The sequence below is a fragment of the Lupinus angustifolius genome, chromosome LG11, assembly GCF_001865875.1.
Source record: "Lupinus angustifolius cultivar Tanjil chromosome LG11, LupAngTanjil_v1.0, whole genome shotgun sequence".
In the NCBI taxonomy this organism is placed as follows: Eukaryota; Viridiplantae; Streptophyta; class Magnoliopsida; order Fabales; family Fabaceae; genus Lupinus; species Lupinus angustifolius.
In genome coordinates, this window is record NC_032019.1 from 5,677,223 (window position 1) to 5,695,689 (window position 18,467).

The following is an 18,467-nucleotide window of genomic DNA, read 5'->3' on the forward strand; positions in this document are numbered from 1 at the left end:
GTGGTGACTGAATTACATTGTAGCGTGATATTAAATTACAATGATGTAATTGCAATGGACCATAGCACAACTGTATCAGTCCTCATTTAGGTTGCAACGCAATTACATAGGCCACATTAGCCGCATCGATATCAAAAATATTTTTTTTACTCATAAAATATTCCACAGTACAACAGTTGTAATCCACATCACAATGAACACAATAAACACAATCATAATAATCACGACGGTAACCGCAATTTAAATGACTATGGGTTTTGGGGTGTGTGGTTTATATGGGCATGGCCTCCTCCAACCTCAATGGCTTGCTTTTTTGGAGTGGTTCTCACAAGGTTTATATCAATTGGCAATAATAGAGATAACGTTAATCATTGTATTTTTCCTCTCCAAATGGTTTTTTTGTATGTGTATACCTAAACAAGTACAAAATCAATCAAAACTTGGCAAGTAGGAAGTTTTAAAAATGAAATACAAGGTAAATAGCATGTCACGTTTTCTTTCTAGACTCAAACATCACATTTTCTGATAATTACTAGATAGAGAGAGAAATGGGGAGGAAGATTTTAGTAGCAATTATTGTTATTATTAGTGTTCTTTGAGGCTTAGGCCTCCATGTATTGATAAAACTCTTCTTCTATGTTGTCATTTTATGCTTGCATCAAATTGTTTGCGGAAGAAATGACCATAATAAACTAGAATGCTGATGCAACCTAAAAATTCTTAACTGTTTTTCTTTTTGTCCTTTCTCTAGAAGATTAGCCAATAGTGAGGAAGTATGATAAGAAATTGTCAATGTTGACCGGAAGGGGATCACATGTCTCCATTCATATCTCACTTGGTGTATCAAATCAATCACAAAACTCCATTTATTTAAAAAGAAAAACTATAAAAAACAGAAATTAATATTTTAATAGTATTTTGTGAAATTTGATTGGTCCGGGAAAAGGGACATGAAAATTATGGGACATGTGATCCTCGTCCAAGTTTATGCTAAAAAGAAAGATGGTTAAATACATGAAAATTCCAAAATTTCAACCTTTTATCTCCTTATCACAAGGCAAATTTGATCATGCTATGTTATTAAATAATATTTTTGCTTTTTAGTTAAGCTGTTCATTAATTTATGCAGTACTAAGACTTAATTCAGCTGCTTCATGTTTAGTGGCTTCACTCTAGAGCCGTGGGATATTAATAAGCTTCAGTGTAGGAGGTTGAACTTTTTTCTTTATTATTGGAATCTGATCAGCATCACAAGCAATATTTATGTGTTGATGTGTGTAAATTAAGAAAATGTAATTTAAACGAATAAAAGTAAATGACATACACCACCATCATCGAAATTTAAATATACATACTCCATGAGCTATATTTTCAAAGCATAGAACCTTATCCCTTACTTCATGTTTGTTAACAAAGAAAAGTCAATGAAAACAGAGACTCATCATGTGTCTTTTGTTTCATTTTTATTTTGTATTCACATTCTCAAGGGAATTTCTATATGAACAGGTTCTTTATAGATAGCATTTGTGCCATTAGGCCATAGAAATTGATCAAAAACCTGTGCATTGTTCACAAAATGTTTCATTATAAAGACATACAATTGCACATTGATCAACACAATACCCTATATATATGTGTGTGTGTACCATAGTTATTATGCCAGGGGACAAGAGAATGTTGAATTGTATGCTACATCATTTGCAATGAAAATGGAATTTCACTTTTAAGAGATCACTCTTTCCATACAGGAATGATCCCCTGTGCTGCTAAACGTTTTTCAACCCAGAAAATAATGTGTCTTGCAGTAATTTTCTTTTCATCAACAAGAAATGGTTCAATAGTGCTTGATCCTGAGTTATAAGATGATAGAGAAAACCCCTTTGGACCTGTTCAAGCACACAATGATGTTATTTATATGTAAATAAATGTTAGTGTAGTACTAGTACTATGAATAAGGATTTGTTATCCTAAAACATATCTCAAATCATATCTTGCACCAATAAAAACATGTTATATTCATTAAAAAATTAAAGAATAATTATTTTTTCTGTTTTTGTTGTCATTGATGTGAGATATGATTTAAGATAACATATACTTTTTCGTAGTGCTATTGTCTCAATGACAAACAGAAAAATTGGCATACCAGTAAGGCCTGTGGGAAAGAAAGCCCAAAATGAATAGGGATAGCCCTTATTCACAAAAGAACCTTCCAACTGTCAACAAAAACCCAAATCAAATGTTATGAATTAACTTGTTCAATAATGACAAACTTTATCATGTGAGCAAGCTCAAGAAGGGAAAATTGAGTTTTCCAAATTGGGTTTTGTTGTTTATAACTGGCTGAACAATGAGAGTAGGCAAATTCTTGTAGCACAACAGTTAAAAGCCACATCTCTTTACATCACTATAGGTGGCATAATTATAGTGTAGGTGCACAAAACATTAGATATGATAAGCTATGACTGGATGGTAAAAATATGCAGATGTCAAATGATGTATATGTAAATTTGCATATATAGCATTTTTTGTAAGAGTAAATAATAATATGAACAATGGCATGTATAGCATAACTGCATTTTTTCTGACCTTATTGTCCTGAAATACCAGCTCAATATCAGAGAGATCTTCCTGGGCTTCAAATATTGCTTTCAATGAAGGAATCACATCCTCCTCCATCATCTGAGGCAGAGACTTAGCTGGAGCTTTTGCCAGAGGCTTCTTTTGTGTTGGTTCAGCTTTTGGAGCTGCCTTTATCTCCTTTGTTTTTGTTTCAGTTTCAGCACTAGCTAAGAGTAGACATTGATATTACAGTTTAAAGCATCTTCATTGAAATACATGCAAAATTGTAGACAAATGAAATAAAATTAAACCAAAGGTTTCATTGTGTCAAAGAAGAAACACACCTGTGGTACTAGTTGATGATTCTTGAACAGCAAAGCGTGTGATCTTGTTTCTGTTGGATGTTTTAAATTTACTTACAATCTGCAACACAACAGTTTTTACAAAAGAATTCTACCCCTCATTCAGTTACCTCGACCAAAAAACTAACCAAAACTATTGTGAGAATTGAGATACTATTATTTCTCTTGAGTAAACTGAACTTTTAGGATCTTTTTGCCCCAGTTGAGTTTTGGAGAGAAATAAAGGGAAAAGAAAGGTTTCGAAGACATGTAATACTTTTATACACTTGGAGATGGCTTTCAAGTTTTCTTTTTTCCTTCATTCTCCTCCGTAACACAACTCGCAAACGGATCCTTAGCCTTTTCCATTAGAATTTAGAAGAATATTATCCAAAACTTATAAAAGATATAGAAATTCAATTACAAAAGGAAACATAAAGGTGTATAGCTACAAGCTACTGAATGAAAAGAGGAAAAAGTAAGTAAATCAAATAACATAAACAAAAAACTCCAAAACTCAATCTTAGAACAAGGCATCAAGTTTTCTTAAATGATTACTTAATCATAAGTTATAATATGACTTGGAGCTGCATAATCAAGGGAGATATACCAAAGGTAGTACTAGTGATGATGATGAGGTGGGTATGACATTGTGAGAAGCATGCAAAGAAGAAGAAGGTGATGTTAATGACCAAAATGAAAAACTAGAATCTCCAAGTACTCCTCCTCTTAACAAAATTGTCATTTGCATTATTCCTCTCCTTATGCTTCTTCTGTGTTCTTTTCTTTCTTTTCTATTTAGTCACCAAACATTTTTTCTGTCAGTGTCTTGTAGATGGTTTTAGTCAGAAACATAAGTGGTAGTAACAAAATGCAAGAACTCTCTGATCCACATGGTGCTTAAGACAATATGTGCCATTGGTTTTTCTGCCTTTTCTTCTATCTATCTATTTAAGAAAATAAATTTACAAAGAAAGGAACTTGGGACACAAAAGTACAAAACTAGTAGTGACAATGAATATGTAGATGAATTTAACGGTATATGATGAAATTGTCCAAGAGGGAGTCAAATCTAGTAAATAGATATACACAATATAAGCTAAAAAATTGTTTCTAAGTTTTAAACTCTAACTTACAAGTTACAACGCAAGCAACAAAAGAATTTCCCATACAAATAAAACTCCTTCAAATTGTTTTCTGTCGAGATCTTTCTAATATGATTCTCTATAAATTCCTTAACCCTTTATTTTTTTTCTATTTTTTGGTATCTGACATGTAATAAAAGAATCACTAAACGAACACTATTTCATTATTAAATTAGTTTTAACTAAGTTTGAGAAATAATTATACTTTCATATTTAGATAAGTTCCTGTAATTAGTTTCATTAGAGTTTCAACGGTTCTCAACCAAACTTTTAATTTGAAAGACACCTTTAATACTAATAATAATAATAATTAGAGTAAATTGTCTTGTGTTCATGCACCATTTTCCATACTCGTACAGCATGATTGGTTCTGCAAACAAGGTATAGATGAATGAAGAACAAAAAAATTTCCTTCCTTTTCAAACTATGGTTTTGATATTAAATATACTAAATACTGTATTTATGAAGTAAAGTTAAACTTACTGCAGTTGCAAAATACAAACCAATCATACACATAATAGTTTCGGTCCACTTCGTGCATAGCTCAATATCAATACTTGTTACAATCCTAAGATAATTGCAGAAAGAGTACCATACTTTTTCCAAATAATGTTCAATTACTTCCATATGCTCATTTTTAAGCCACAAGACATAAGACATTCTCTCTTCACTTTTGGTGCAGCAAAATGTAGATTACTCTTTTTCATGCTGCAACTTAATTTAACCTTTTCCTGCCCAATTTCTTGAACTGGGACTGAATGTTATAAGTTTCAGAAGAATTCTTACATTATCCCTTTAACAGTTAAATATAGACAAAATACATATTTTGCCCCTTTAGCTTCAAATAAATAACAAAGTTAAAAAAAATAACCAGAGAGACAGTATTTTTGCTATACATATAGAATAAGTTATGCCATGTAGGTGTGTGTCCTCTTGATTCCTTGTTACCAACTCTGTCCGATACAAAATTGAGAGATTCGGCAACCATACACATCAGAAAATGTGGAGCATATGATAAGTTACAATGTGGAGAGGGCACCTTACACATTACAATGCAGCCTGTATGCAAGAAAAATATTACAATTATTCTGTTTAAGTACTTGTAAATTAATAAGCACAAAGTAGCTAATCTGAAACAAGATGCTCACCTTGGACTAGGCTAGTTTCTCATGGTAGTCCTGTTTCTCTTTTTCGCCGGCACATGCTTAGAAGGACAACTTTTCTGCTTAAATTTTTGAACCATGCTGTACACCTACAGTAGTATATTGAGAATAAAAATTTTTAAGTTCAATCCTTAATTCCATAAGCTAAATCTTTCGTATAACAATGTCTCTTTCACGCAGCAGAAACAGAACAAAGGTTTCTTTTTACAGTTGCCAACAAAGAGCCTTGGCTTTGATTGAATCGACACTACACGTTTACATCAAGGGATAAAAACACATAATACATTTACATGAAGAATAAGATTGAGGTCTTAAGTGCAGCATACTATTACTACCTTTCTTACACTTGACGTCAGTCCCATGCTTGAAAGTGAATTGCTATCAACAAATTTCCAAGTTGTAGTTTCATTTTCCTGGCTTTTGAGCAAACCATCTACTCCCCCTACCAGAATAAATAAATAAAATTAGTACAAAAAGTAATGTGTACAGTGTAATCAAAGTAGATGTTATCAATTACATCTAAATAACCCTTAATGCGCCACTGAGTCTCAGATGCTACATGAATTTAAGCATATGAAAAAAAAATAGCAGCCAATGAGTCAATAGGTAAGTACAGTTGCCAACTTACTCTCAAATTTCAAATGCAGCACTTTATCTCTTTCTGAATATAAGCCGTACTATTAAATTTAATAATTTATTAAGACCAACCAAAAATATGGCTTATGACTAGGAATATGAAAAAGCAAGATATAACGGTAGCATATGCAAACCAGTCCATTCGGATGCAAGGAAAGAAGAAACTTGTAGCTTATTGCTTATAGCAAAATAAAGGTTTTATGGCTTTCAACTAGCAGATAATGAATTACATCCTTAACCATGGTAATATGTTAAAAATATCCAGAATAATCTGTGTAAGTGCGATCGGGAGAAACTGAAATACCAAAACCAACTTGCAATGACAGATAGAGGTTCAAACCTTTAAACTGCAAAACTAGCAATTCAACATACAACTTGAGGCGAATGTGACTGAAAATGTGAACAAATTCCCCAACATCTTCCCTCAAAACTATATTGCATGTCTTTTTGGTGTCAATTTTGAAAGCTTTTTTCAAGAACTGATTGACTGCTTCTCTTCTAGCCGATGAAACAGTTTCTCCATCCAGAGGGGCAGATGGAAACTCCCAGAGACCAGCAAGCAATCCTTCATCAGGCCTTTTCACAAGAATAAATTTGCTGGTGGACGGGTTTTCGTCTAACACTGTATCAAGTCCGATTAACTCAACAGCACACACAGCAGAAAAATCACGTCTTTGTTTAGCCTTGACAACCTTAATGGGATAATCTGTAACTGCTATAGAACTATCACATTTTGAAATTGACAGCGCTTGACAAATTTCTGATGCTGGACATGAGGAGCAGCTTGGGTTCAAAGGGGTGCATACAGTTGCCCCAAGTTCCATAAGAGCTTGATTGAAGTCCCCGGGACGGAGAGGATCAACCGCCTCAGCTGCTAATTCCCTGAACTCCATTTCAATTCAACATCAATAAAGGGAAAAAAGTACAAAAAAATACAAGCCTGAACATACTGCCTATAAGAAATAAGTAACATTATCGTATAAGCACAGCCTTTCACATGTACCTTGGCAGAACCAATAAAGAGAAGACACCTTATTTAGAAGACAAAATGTCAAATAAGACAAATGCTTTCTAAGGAATGTGATAAGCTCATAATTTAATTTACTATCACTTTCCTTAAAAACATAAGTAAAGATGTATAAATTGAATACATGAAAATATGCTTCTATTTTTCCCATTGCTTGTTAATCAGGTTAAACATTTGTTGAGAAACCAAAATAATAAAAATGAAATGAAAAACATGTTTCTCTTAGTTCAATTTTTTTTTAGGATTAATAGTTTTTTCCTAGGAGTTCAAAAAAGCTCACCAAAATCTTTTTACTGTTACTGACTTTTTTGGATTTGTAGAAACAGCCTTTAGTCTAGCAATCACCCTTACGACATTTCCATCAACAACAGGTACTACCTGATAACTGAATGCATGAGCAATAGCTGGTATTTACTTTGCATGAACAAAAATCACATAAACTACCAACCTCGTTGAATGCTATAGAGGCAATTGCTCCAGCTGTGTAGTCTCCAATCCCAGGAATCTTTCGTAGCAAAGAAGCCACTTTAGGAATTCTGCCTCCTTCTGCTATGACTTGCTTTGCTCCCTAACAGCAGAAAAGGAAAAAATCTTGTCAAATTTGGCAGCATATATTGGTATAAGTAAAGCATAGCTCTGTGCCTTTACTTTGTTTAAGTAGGACTTACCTTCTAATTCTTCGCAACACGAGATTGAGACTGTTAGCATAGATAAAAAGCAGAAACAAAAGTTGTTCAACAAGAACATGAAGATCCTAAATAAAAAGACTTATGATACTCTGACTATGAAAGCAATGTTTTGCAATATCCAAAATATGAAATTTTGAGGAATATATCATATGGCCAACTTTTCCGCTGTTTTTACGAAATAGGCAGAAATTAAGAAAATATAAATTACAGAAGGTTTATCACCGTATTAGGCATTAGAAATTCAAACAGTTTCCAATCTGTTATTAGGAAGACTTGTTGGGGCCTTGGAGGTAATAAATAATGTGTCTTCCATTCTAGGTTTAAGAGAAACCATGAAGAAAAACAAGATAGACAATGGAGACTGGAGAGTGATGAAAAACAGTGCTGTACTGAGAGACCATTACCTCTAAAAGAAAACGAGCTCTTCGATAGTAGCCCAAACCTGCCCACATCTCATTTACTTCCTACATAGATGGCAACAATTGTGTGGTGAGGATACAATCAGTCTGAAAATAAAATAAAAATAATGCTTCTAAAGTCAGGCACACAATGAAAACAAGGGAACCAAAGAAGGAATAGTTTGTCATTGATATCCATTGTCAAAAGCACATAAAAAAATCTATGGTACAGAGGTTCCTGTATCTATATTTCCTGGAAATTCCGCAAGCCCTTAAGTTTAGCTCACTTTGCCTTCAGGAACCTCCAACAGACTTTCTAGCACAACTTTAATCCAATAAGTCGAGTCTTACTTTCTCGTATTTCTCTTAGGCCAAGCCATTGTATGAGAAAATAGATTGTAGAACCCATTTAATACTGCAACAATGAATGAATCAAAGTTAGCAGTAGTCCACTACTACCTGCTTATTTTGCACCCAAGTTCAATCATTGGATTCGTTACATGCTAATTATCAAATCTGACAAAATTTTCACATGTAACATTAAACCATTGCATCAAAACATTAGTGTTTGGTGCATGACATAATACAACTGAATGTTCTATACTCTTTAGATTAAATGCATTTAGTGGAACTACCAAAACCAAAATCTCTTACTTTTTACCCCAATGCCTTGTTTTATTGTAATCATAAAACATGCCAAGCACATAAAGCAAAATATAGTGTTATGGACTTATGTTCCATCCCATTCTAACATGTAAAACAAACACTACCTAAAAGTTCACAGCTTTTTGCATCCTAACATCAATCAAATATAGTGTTTTGTCGATCTTCATGACAACTAAAACTAAATAAACAGAGTTGAACTTCATAACAGATTAACAGAACATATGTATTAAGTTCACAAATTAACAACACAGCATCTCAACATTGCATAAGACCCAAAAACACTTTTTTTTTTCAAGAGAGAACCTCAAGAGAAGCTTGTGAGAGATGGTGAATGGTGGGCCATTTAAGCATCCAACGGTTATAATAAGGAATAACAGTTTGAACTTGTGTCTGCTGCAACATTATTTCAGAAACCCAAACCCCATATGCGTTTTTTTGAAGTTCTTCTTCCTTTTCTTCTTCTTTGAAGGTTTTCCTCCATGGAAGTTCCCTGTGGTTATGGTCATACCAGTTTAACAAACCCACCCTAAGTTTGAGGGTCTCTTCTATGGTGAAGGAGGAAAAAGAGTCTTCTATGTCTCTCACTTTCACTTTTCTCTCTCCATGTGCCATTTTTCTCTTCTTCTCAGACATGTTTGAAGAAACAAATGTTGATGGTGAATATAACAATGTTGTCATTCAATTCAACCTTCAACTAAGAAATGCACTGCCGCCATTCTCCTCAGTTTTTGAATCATAAATCAATTATGTTTCGGAAAATAATTTGTTCTTTTTATCTTCCTCTTTATTTTTAACCAAATTAAAAAACTATAAAATATTAACTAAATTTAGTTTAAAAATATTTTTTAGTAGTAGTTTAATATTATAATTTTATCCCGTTTGATATTGGAATAATTCGTAGTTTATATTTTCAAAAAAAGAACAGACTTCTAATTTAGTTATATCGGTAATAATTATTGATTTATCCATTATAAAAAATTACAAAAATTTATTGTAAATAGAGTAAAGATTTATGCACACCATTTATTATTAATTTATATTATTTTTATAAGAGTGAATAATAATTAATATGAAATTGATATACTTTTATTGTATACATGTTTTTTCATGTAAAAATGGAATTGAAGTTTTTTATAAAAAGTGGCGTAGGAGGAGAAATAAAAACAAAAAAGATTATTGATTTATCCAATATATAATGATGTGTGACGTGAATACATCTCGCCAATCATAATTTGGCAGAAATAAAAAGAAAGAGATAAATAAAATAATAATCTGTGTGTCACACTGTCCCTGCATTTTACTTGTCTTCTATGCACTCCTTCCTCAGGTCAAATTTTCAATACAAATCTCTAACTATTTTATTTTTAAGATTGTCATGATTGAGATTAATTGATGATTTTTGCCATTTTTTATTCAGAGCAAAAGAGTTGTTGCACTTGAGAGATCAAAAGTAATTTGCAGAGAGAGAAATGGAGGTAGGGTTCTTGGGTTTGGGTATAATGGGCAAGGCTATGTCCATAAACTTGCTACGCCATGGTTTCAAGGTCACTGTTTGGAACAGGACCCTATCCAAGGTAGTTACTTTCTATTACTGTCTTCTGATATTGCTTATAACAGTTGATGTTCCTGCCACTTATAATCTCATCCTAGTTTGATTTTAGAGTAATGGAAATAAACCTTAATGTTTTTTTGTGTGTGTATATAGCCTTATTCTATAATATTAGTTGGATATAGTTCTCATTATATTTTTTGGATAACATAGTATCATCTATAGTAGGAAGACATCCATAAATTTATATGAGGAGCAGTGGCAGATCTAGGACTCGGAGATAAGTGTGCAAGTTACACCGAGTGGTCCAAAATGCATCAATCATAATAGGACTAATGGGTGACATTGGTGCACTTTTATATAATCAAGGGTGTGAAAAATATTATCCTTGAGAGTAATATATACAAAACAAATTCCAGTGTGTGTACATGCACACCCTCATCTATAAGTGTTGGAGCCAAGAGCTGAGCCATTATTCCAAACATTTTGTTACCAACTTAGAAAGCAATCTAGATGGACATGTAATTTAGATAGTGTTAGATGATTGAGGTGACAAAATTGTGAATTCTGAACATCTTAGAGAAAATGTAGCTTGTAGATTTGTAGTCTGAATATTATAATTTTTAGCCTTGCCAGCTTTTATGTTTAATACACTGCTAGTTCCCTGTCATAATTTGAGGCCTCTAATTGTAGTGTGATGAGCTTGTGGAACATGGTGCTTCAATTGGAGAAACCCCTGCAGCTGTAATCAAGAAATGCAAGTATACAATTGCAATGCTATCTGATCCTTCAGCTGCTCTATCGGTCAGTAGTCGTGAATGTTAGTCTTGCCGTGTAACTTCTTCACTTGCACGTAATTGAATATCATTTTATTGTTTTTTAGGTTATCTTTGATAAGGATGGTGTACTTGAGCAAATTTCGAATGGAAAAGGTTATATTGACATGTCAACAGTCGATGATGATACATCTTTGAAGATATCTGAGGTTGGCATCTCCTGTTGTTGCTAAAATCTACTGCCTCTGTATTTAAAATTCCCTTATTCTGTTTGACAATTATTTTGCTTCTTACTTCTGTAAAATTTAGTCGTGTCATAAGGTGTTTTCTAAAATTTGATGTTGCTCCATGTTTTGAAAGAACATTTAAGCAAAAGAGAGACTGCAATTGCTACTGCTGCTGGAGACCTTTTTCCATATCACCAGAATCAATTTCTGTAAAAATTTCAATTATTTTTGTTTTATATTTCCTTTCATTTGTGAGACTCCTTTATTTTTATGTATTTCATAGCTGTGAAATATTGTGAGTTCCTTCCATTTTCTCATTTCCTTTAACAAAGATTGAAAGAAGAATGAGCCTTTGCGCTACAATAAGGTTGTTTGACTTGTGACCTGGAGCCATGGATAAGTTGCCGTTGACAGGGCTGATTTGTGCAGGCAATCAAAGCAAAAGGTGGTGACTTCCTTGAAGCTCCTGTTTCAGGTAGCAAGAAACCCGCAGAAGATGGCCAACTAGTAATACTTGCTGCTGGGGACAAGGTATTTTAAAATGTTACTCAATATAATGTTTGTTCTGCTTCTCTTTTAATTATTTGAGGGAGATGAATTATTCTGACACCTTTATTCTCCATTATATGACAAACTGTTTGCATGCCTGAAAATATTCAGTGCATTGCATGCATTATAAAAATATATTCTCAACCCTTTCCGGTGAATGTATGATTATGTTAGGTATCCCCCTTAGGAGAGTGAAGTGTCTCTTGAGTACACTGAGTAGAGGATGAGCTCTCGAATTCCTGGAATTTAGTGTGATATTCAGTCAATAATACCTCACCATTTACTGTATTTCAGAGTTCAATGAAGAAATTTGAATATAGAGCTGTAAAATGCAATCAGTTGAAAGTTAATTGTGGATGGTTTGATTCTCTGAAATAACGTAATCAGTTAAAATGCAATCATGTCATCTTAAATAGCATGCCATTCATTTTATATTTGTCATAGGCATGAGTATATACTGTGTAGTGGATAGTTTGATTCTCTGAAATAACCTTATATATTCTCTACCTTTAAAATGTTGTAAAACATTCTTATTCATTTAGACTAGGCATGAGGCACGAGGTTCACACCCAGTGGCTGGTGGGGTCTAGGGAGTAGGGAGGATTGTTGTACACAACATTACCTATGTAAAGAGAGAAGTTGTTTCCGGAATTTGAACCCTTGACCTCCAGGTCACAAGGCAATAACTTTACTATTGCGTTGAGGCTCTGTCATCTCTTATGAGCATAAACCATTATTCTGAAAAATAAAGTGATGAGTACAGAGAGCGGGAAAAGAAGGTAGATCAAGGAAAGTTGAGAATCTATGGTGAGCTTAGATAAAAAAAAATTATTAATTTCAACTATGTAATTATATTGAACCTTATATTATTTATTGTATATTTATGGTGCACTTATATAGGTATATATAAAAAATTAGATGGGTCAAATCCCCTGCAATCACTGCAGCAATATACTACCATGTTATCAAGTGCTCTCATGGAGATTCCCTACTGAGTTTTGAGGAAAATATCCTACCATCAGTTTGCATACTATTATCTTCTTTTATGTTGAATTTCAGTGGTTGAACTCTTAATATGTAGGCACTGTATGACGAAATAGTTCCCGCATTCGATGTGCTAGGGAAGAAGTCTTTCTATTTGGGTGAGGTTGGAAATGGTGCAAAAATGAAACTTGTTGTTAACATGATAATGGGAAGGTGATTTTTCCCTCTCTCTTTTTCAGCTTGAAGCATTTTATGATTCAGCAAAAAATTAAAAAACAACTATATCCAGATTGCAGTGTTAGTATTCCTTGTTTGGCTGCAAACCACCAAACAGTTTGCATATCCATATTTTCTGTCTTATGTAAATTTGTATTTTTTCTATATCTTTGTTACAGTATGATGAATGCTTTCTCTGAGGGACTCACACTAGCTGAAAGAAGTGGTTTGAACCCTGCAACTCTTCTTGATGTGCTGGTAAGTACTTGTTATCGGGAAGGTTCTTGTTGATATATTTCAGTATCATTCTAAGCATTATTGGGGTATTTTTGGGCAGGACCTAGGTGCCATCAGTAATGCCATGTTTAAGCTGAAAGGACCCACAATGCTCAAAAACAGTTACTCCCCAGCTTTTCCACTGAAACATCAGCAGAAGGACATGAGACTGGCTCTTGCTCTCGGAGATGAAAATGCCGTATCGATGCCTGTAGCAGCTGCAGCAAACGAGGTGATACTTTTTTATAATGTTTTTCTTTGCCAAAATAGCAGACAATTGGAAAATATTTCTTTAGCTCCAATTTCAAGTGAATAAAGATGAAACTGTTTTCTTCTATTTGATAGTTTTTTTATGTTTAATGACCCACCATAGAAGTTTCACAAGGTACTAAAGTTCCATACACATTTCATTGCAGGCTTTCAAGACAGCCAGAAGCTTGGGGTTAGGAGACCTAGATTTTTCAGCTGTGCATGAGACTTTGAAAGCTCTTGATCATTCAACTTGACAAATTAACTTTCCAAACTGATTAAACCACTGCTATGGAGTATGGACAACAAGATTGTGAACCATATATTATGAAACAGCTATTTGAGCAATAGGTCATCAATGTAGAATTATATTTGAGTGAATGAAGTCATGAACCGTATAAATTTTTGCCTGTGGGAATATGAATTTATAATAGTCCAAAAACATGGGTGCATTTCAACTTGTTGCAGTCTCGCCTTTCACTGACAGTATTTGTTTTAGTTATGAGTTTCAGTTTGTGGCTATGCATTTTATGGAGCTTTTGAGTTTAAAATTTGTACATTCTGTCAGCATGTCATTCATCATTATTTTGTTTTACTTTTGTTTAAGAGTCAATGGTGGTTAATAAACCAATAGTGAATAATTCACTGACAGTGTAAAAAATACTTCCGCTGTTTGTGTATACATATTAAATTATATTAAGTAACATGTATGAAACATATATTAATCAGGTCCAACTATGATTAGTAGAAATCAGCCTCTGTTGGAGTCTCCTCAGTGACTTTTGTTGATTTATGGAAACGACAGTTAGATGTCTTCTTAATAGTGTATTGGCTATAAGAACTAAGTTGTCTACACTGTGTACCCTTGAAGCCGGACTCATCAAGTTGTCTGAATTCTGAACCATAACATGATACTTTGATTTTATGTTTGACTGTGCCATTGCATTATGATTCTGACTATTGTGAGAAACTAGATTGCCAACAACATTGTAACTGCATGCAACTTCAGTGATATTTAACTAAATTCGGATTTAAACTCCCACATTTCCCCCTCCTTGTGTTACGTTCCACATACGAATGTACAACATTAGTTCAGTTTCTCCAAGTATTCTGCTTAGAATTTTATCTCATTCAGAGCATAACTTGGTGCTCTTCCATGTTTGAACGTGTGGAATGGAATACAGGTGTTGTAGACTAAGTTCAGTGACCAGTTAAGAGGAATAAAACAAACATTTTATAAAATTGGTAATGGTGTTTAAATTGTCAAGTTACTCATCATTCCATTCACTTACCAAACAATCGAGTGGAAATTTTATTCTATTCCATCAAGAAATTACCCAAACAACGGAGAATTGTATCTTTTCCTACTACACTCCCTTAAGCATTAGATATTTAACGTGGCACAAATGACTTAACAAAATAGAAGAGAGAAAATTGCATGCACCATACAAATCAACCATAAGCTTAATGACAAGAGCCCCAATTTACGGGGAATAACTTATCTTGTGTGCAACAGAAAATTTAATTTAAAACACATCAATCCAGGGTTATGCAAAAGTTGACCCATAAAAGCCAACACAATATCCAAGAAATTTTAACTAGAAATAAATAGTACTGGCAGCAAAATTTTCAAGAAAATGATTTATCTAATATTGAAGTCAGGAGAACAATTTTCACTCGTCATCCTCATCATCAACTTCAGCGGCGGAATTGAGAGCTTGCAATCGTGCAATCAACTTATTCTTCCTCTCCTCATAGGTAAGCTTCTTCAGGTTGTACCTGCAAAAAACATACAAAAAATAACTAAGGAACACACAAACAAGTGGAAGTAACTCTGTTTCCTTCCTAATTTCCCCTTCCCTTTTCCCCTAACTAAGAACCTTACAAACATGGGAATCAATCAAGTCTTCTCAAAGATTATATATAGTGATTTACCTCTTATGCTCCTTTGGTTTCGGCTTGTCAGACTTCTTTGGAGTGGGATCTGCACGGATGGCTGCGTGAACCTTTTTGTACAGCGCCTCAAGTCCATCAGCCTCTATTCCTCGCTTAATGTATTCACTGAAGTGTGTTTGGTACTTCTCAGGTTCATCTTCAATCAGGGTCTGCATAGAATATTAAAAAAGTAACTTGTAAGACAAATGTCAGAAACAACTTGAATTATTGCACTAAAAAATTCAACGAAGATGGGACTGATTATATTATTTTCACATGCCTTGATATAGTTAGCAACATGACCGCCAAAGATATATTTGCGGTGAACCTCAGGGTCGAGTTCCTTCTTCTCCTTATCGAAACCAGCAAACCTTTTGTCACTGTGAGGAATATCTAAACCCCCATCCAAAGCTCCCTGTAAATTACCAAAAGCCTTCAAGTCCACCATAGTGAAAACAAAATAAGACAACATCAATCCTTGCAATATAACTTGTAGTACCTTAAGGGCGCCAAAAACACGATTTCCAGTGGTGGTCCTGATAAGACCAACATCAAGGAGGGCACGGAATGGTCTCCTTGTATCAGCAGGTTCAACTGAATAATCCTCTCCGGTAGCCTGAAAAAATATTAGTACCAATTAAATCACAAATAATGACAGCAGTGTGGGGACGAGAGAAGAGAGCATATCATGTCCATTTGTACCTCTACATTCCCCTCATACTCCTCATCCAATTCAAGTGTCTTAAGGACCCTACGGGCGAGAAGAAGTCCAGTGCAATAAGCTGGACAACATTTTAAGCCATTCAATCACAAAGATAACATTGTTGGAGTCTTGGTGGCATAGAAAATGAGAATTGAGGGGTGGGCAAAAATCATATACAACTTACCTGCAGCATAGTTTGTAAGGCCTACTTCGAGACCAAAGTGTGGCAGTTCATGTGCATATGCAGCAGCAAGAACATGATCACCGGCGATGCTAGCAGATGTTATTTGTGCAATGATATCCTTGTTGGTCTAATATTGAAATTAAGGTTCACACTCGATAAAAACATCATCAAATAAAACTACTTCGAAGTATTAAATTAAAGGATAGTAATCAAGTGCAATGATTCAGTGTTACTACCAAAGATAGACTATCAATAAATTAAAAATGAAAAATAAATCCTAAACATGTAACAAAGTGCCTTTACAGAATGGAAAAAATGTGACCAGAAATTGAAATATTGTCACTTGTAAGGCAATTAATAGTTACTAATAGGATACAAATCGAACCACAAAGCGATATTTTGGGGTGTTGTACTTGTTCTTGTCCTGGTTAATCAACCGAATCCTAGCACGGTAATCAGTCTTGCCATCTGCATAATTTTTTCAGCAAATAAAATTACAAATAACAATATAAACCAATAAACACGCAGAAATGATAAAAAAAACAAATACAATGATACCTCTCCTTCTCTTGAACTTGACTTGGTACCTCTTGAAGTAAGCCCTTGATTTCTGAGCCTTGATAAAAACCTGCACCAAACCCCATACAATAACTGTTATAGCTAGTGTGCGATGAATATATGAAATCATGAATAGCATCACTACATAGTTGAATTTGAATTATATTGCACAACGTATAAGTACTACTAATACACTGATTATAATAAAAAATACAAGCTATAAACCCTACCGTTTTGACTTCAATATATCATACATAAACAGAGATTACAAATTCCACTAGAAACACATAGACATATAATAAAAGCTACATTCTCACGAAATAGAGAGTGGAAAATTTTCTAAACAAATAATGTAAAATGAATGAAAACGGAAGAGAGAGAAAGAGAATGGAGAAACGTACCATTGTTGAAGTGAAGCTCGATCTCTTCTTGCGCCAAAGAGTGAGAGGCGTAGGGTTAGCTCAGGTTTTTGGTTTATATATTGTGTGTAAACGTCTCGGGTCTCTATGGGCTCTGGATTTGGGTTTTCGTCTTTTGTTATCAAAGCCTACTGCGATATTGGACTGGGTCTTAGTATTAACACTTATATCACAAAGTAATTATTTATTTCCTCACCACTTCTTACAAGATCCATAAATTATAACCATTGACTAACAAATTAAGAGAAAAATACATATTTATACTTCTATACTATATATAAAGGGAAAACATGGTGTAAGTTCCATCATAGTGTAATTTTTACTTCTTATTTTATCCTTCACATTATTTAATTTTTACAAAAAAAACCATATAATCATAATTAATCATCACTAACATATTAATTAACCACATCTCTCACCTTAAACTATACATTATCATAAACACATAAAAATTATAATATAAAATACACTAAATAAATATATTATAATCATAAAAAATGAAATATATAATACCACGCAATATTGTTCGGCAGCACGAAGTACCTGTACACACTAATATTTAATTATTTTACATGTTAGCATGTCATTCTTTATTTATATTTGATGATTATTTACTCTCGAATATAAATTATATACATGTTAGTGGATAATGTATTAACGTGTATCAAATTTTATAATGTTGTTGTAAAAATATTATGAGTATAATATTAACATATTTGCATTAATAGTATGGAGATTTATATATGGTCACTTTATTATTCATCATTAATTTGAATTAATTTTTTTGAATAATCAGTAATGATTAGATATGAAGAGTGGATTATGCAAATGCATACTTTTTTTTTGTCAAATATTATGCTAAAAAATTAATGGATGATATTTTAACAATTTTGTTTGCACTATACATGTTTTAGATTTATAAAATGATAGCAATATTTACACATTATAAAATTTATACACTATTACTATAATGATTTATACACATTTATTATATCATTCATCATTCGTTTGAATTGTTTTTTTTTGAAGAGACATATATAATTAAGTATGAATTATAGATGATACAATAAAAGTGTATAAAACTCATACATTATAAATATATTTTTCTCTCTTATAAAGTTTCGGTGAGTTTCTTTCTGGTACATTGGAAATAAAAAGAACAAAAGTAAAGAGAAAGATCAAGAATTAATAATTCCAGCACAAGAATTAGGGTTATCA

General features: G+C 33.3%; 4 protein-coding genes across 4 annotated transcripts; 1 reads left to right on the forward strand and 3 right to left on the reverse strand.

Moving 5' to 3' along the window:
• On the reverse strand, positions 1,608-3,824 carry LOC109359970. Its single transcript, XM_019604674.1, has 5 exons — positions 3,511-3,824; positions 2,904-2,982; positions 2,587-2,786; positions 2,144-2,213; positions 1,608-1,886 (listed from the first exon to the last, which is right to left on the reverse strand). Exons 1-5 carry the CDS (start codon positions 3,649-3,651, stop codon positions 1,732-1,734), a joined length of 645 nt encoding a protein of 214 aa, XP_019460219.1. The 5' UTR covers positions 3,652-3,824; the 3' UTR covers positions 1,608-1,731.
• LOC109359967 (adenine DNA glycosylase) lies at positions 4,542-9,375 on the reverse strand. The gene is made up of 8 exons (XM_019604669.1): positions 8,928-9,375; positions 7,965-8,024; positions 7,320-7,439; positions 7,152-7,249; positions 6,185-6,726; positions 5,544-5,650; positions 5,194-5,297; positions 4,542-5,104 (listed from the first exon to the last, which is right to left on the reverse strand). The coding sequence occupies exons 1-7, from the start codon at positions 9,300-9,302 to the stop codon at positions 5,205-5,207; spliced, it is 1,395 nt and encodes a 464-aa protein (XP_019460214.1). The 5' UTR covers positions 9,303-9,375; the 3' UTR covers positions 4,542-5,104; positions 5,194-5,204.
• LOC109359971 (glyoxylate/succinic semialdehyde reductase 1-like) lies at positions 9,852-13,910 on the forward strand. The gene is made up of 9 exons (XM_019604675.1): positions 9,852-9,951; positions 10,042-10,198; positions 10,867-10,977; positions 11,057-11,158; positions 11,606-11,707; positions 12,807-12,922; positions 13,105-13,183; positions 13,263-13,433; positions 13,618-13,910. The coding sequence occupies exons 2-9, from the start codon at positions 10,094-10,096 to the stop codon at positions 13,705-13,707; spliced, it is 876 nt and encodes a 291-aa protein (XP_019460220.1). The 5' UTR covers positions 9,852-9,951; positions 10,042-10,093; the 3' UTR covers positions 13,708-13,910.
• Positions 14,892-17,332, reverse strand: LOC109359973 (60S ribosomal protein L5-like). Its single transcript, XM_019604676.1, has 9 exons — positions 17,232-17,332; positions 16,831-16,900; positions 16,649-16,740; positions 16,273-16,399; positions 16,088-16,167; positions 15,885-16,001; positions 15,666-15,800; positions 15,386-15,555; positions 14,892-15,229 (listed from the first exon to the last, which is right to left on the reverse strand). The coding sequence occupies exons 1-9, from the start codon at positions 17,232-17,234 to the stop codon at positions 15,124-15,126; spliced, it is 900 nt and encodes a 299-aa protein (XP_019460221.1). The 5' UTR covers positions 17,235-17,332; the 3' UTR covers positions 14,892-15,123.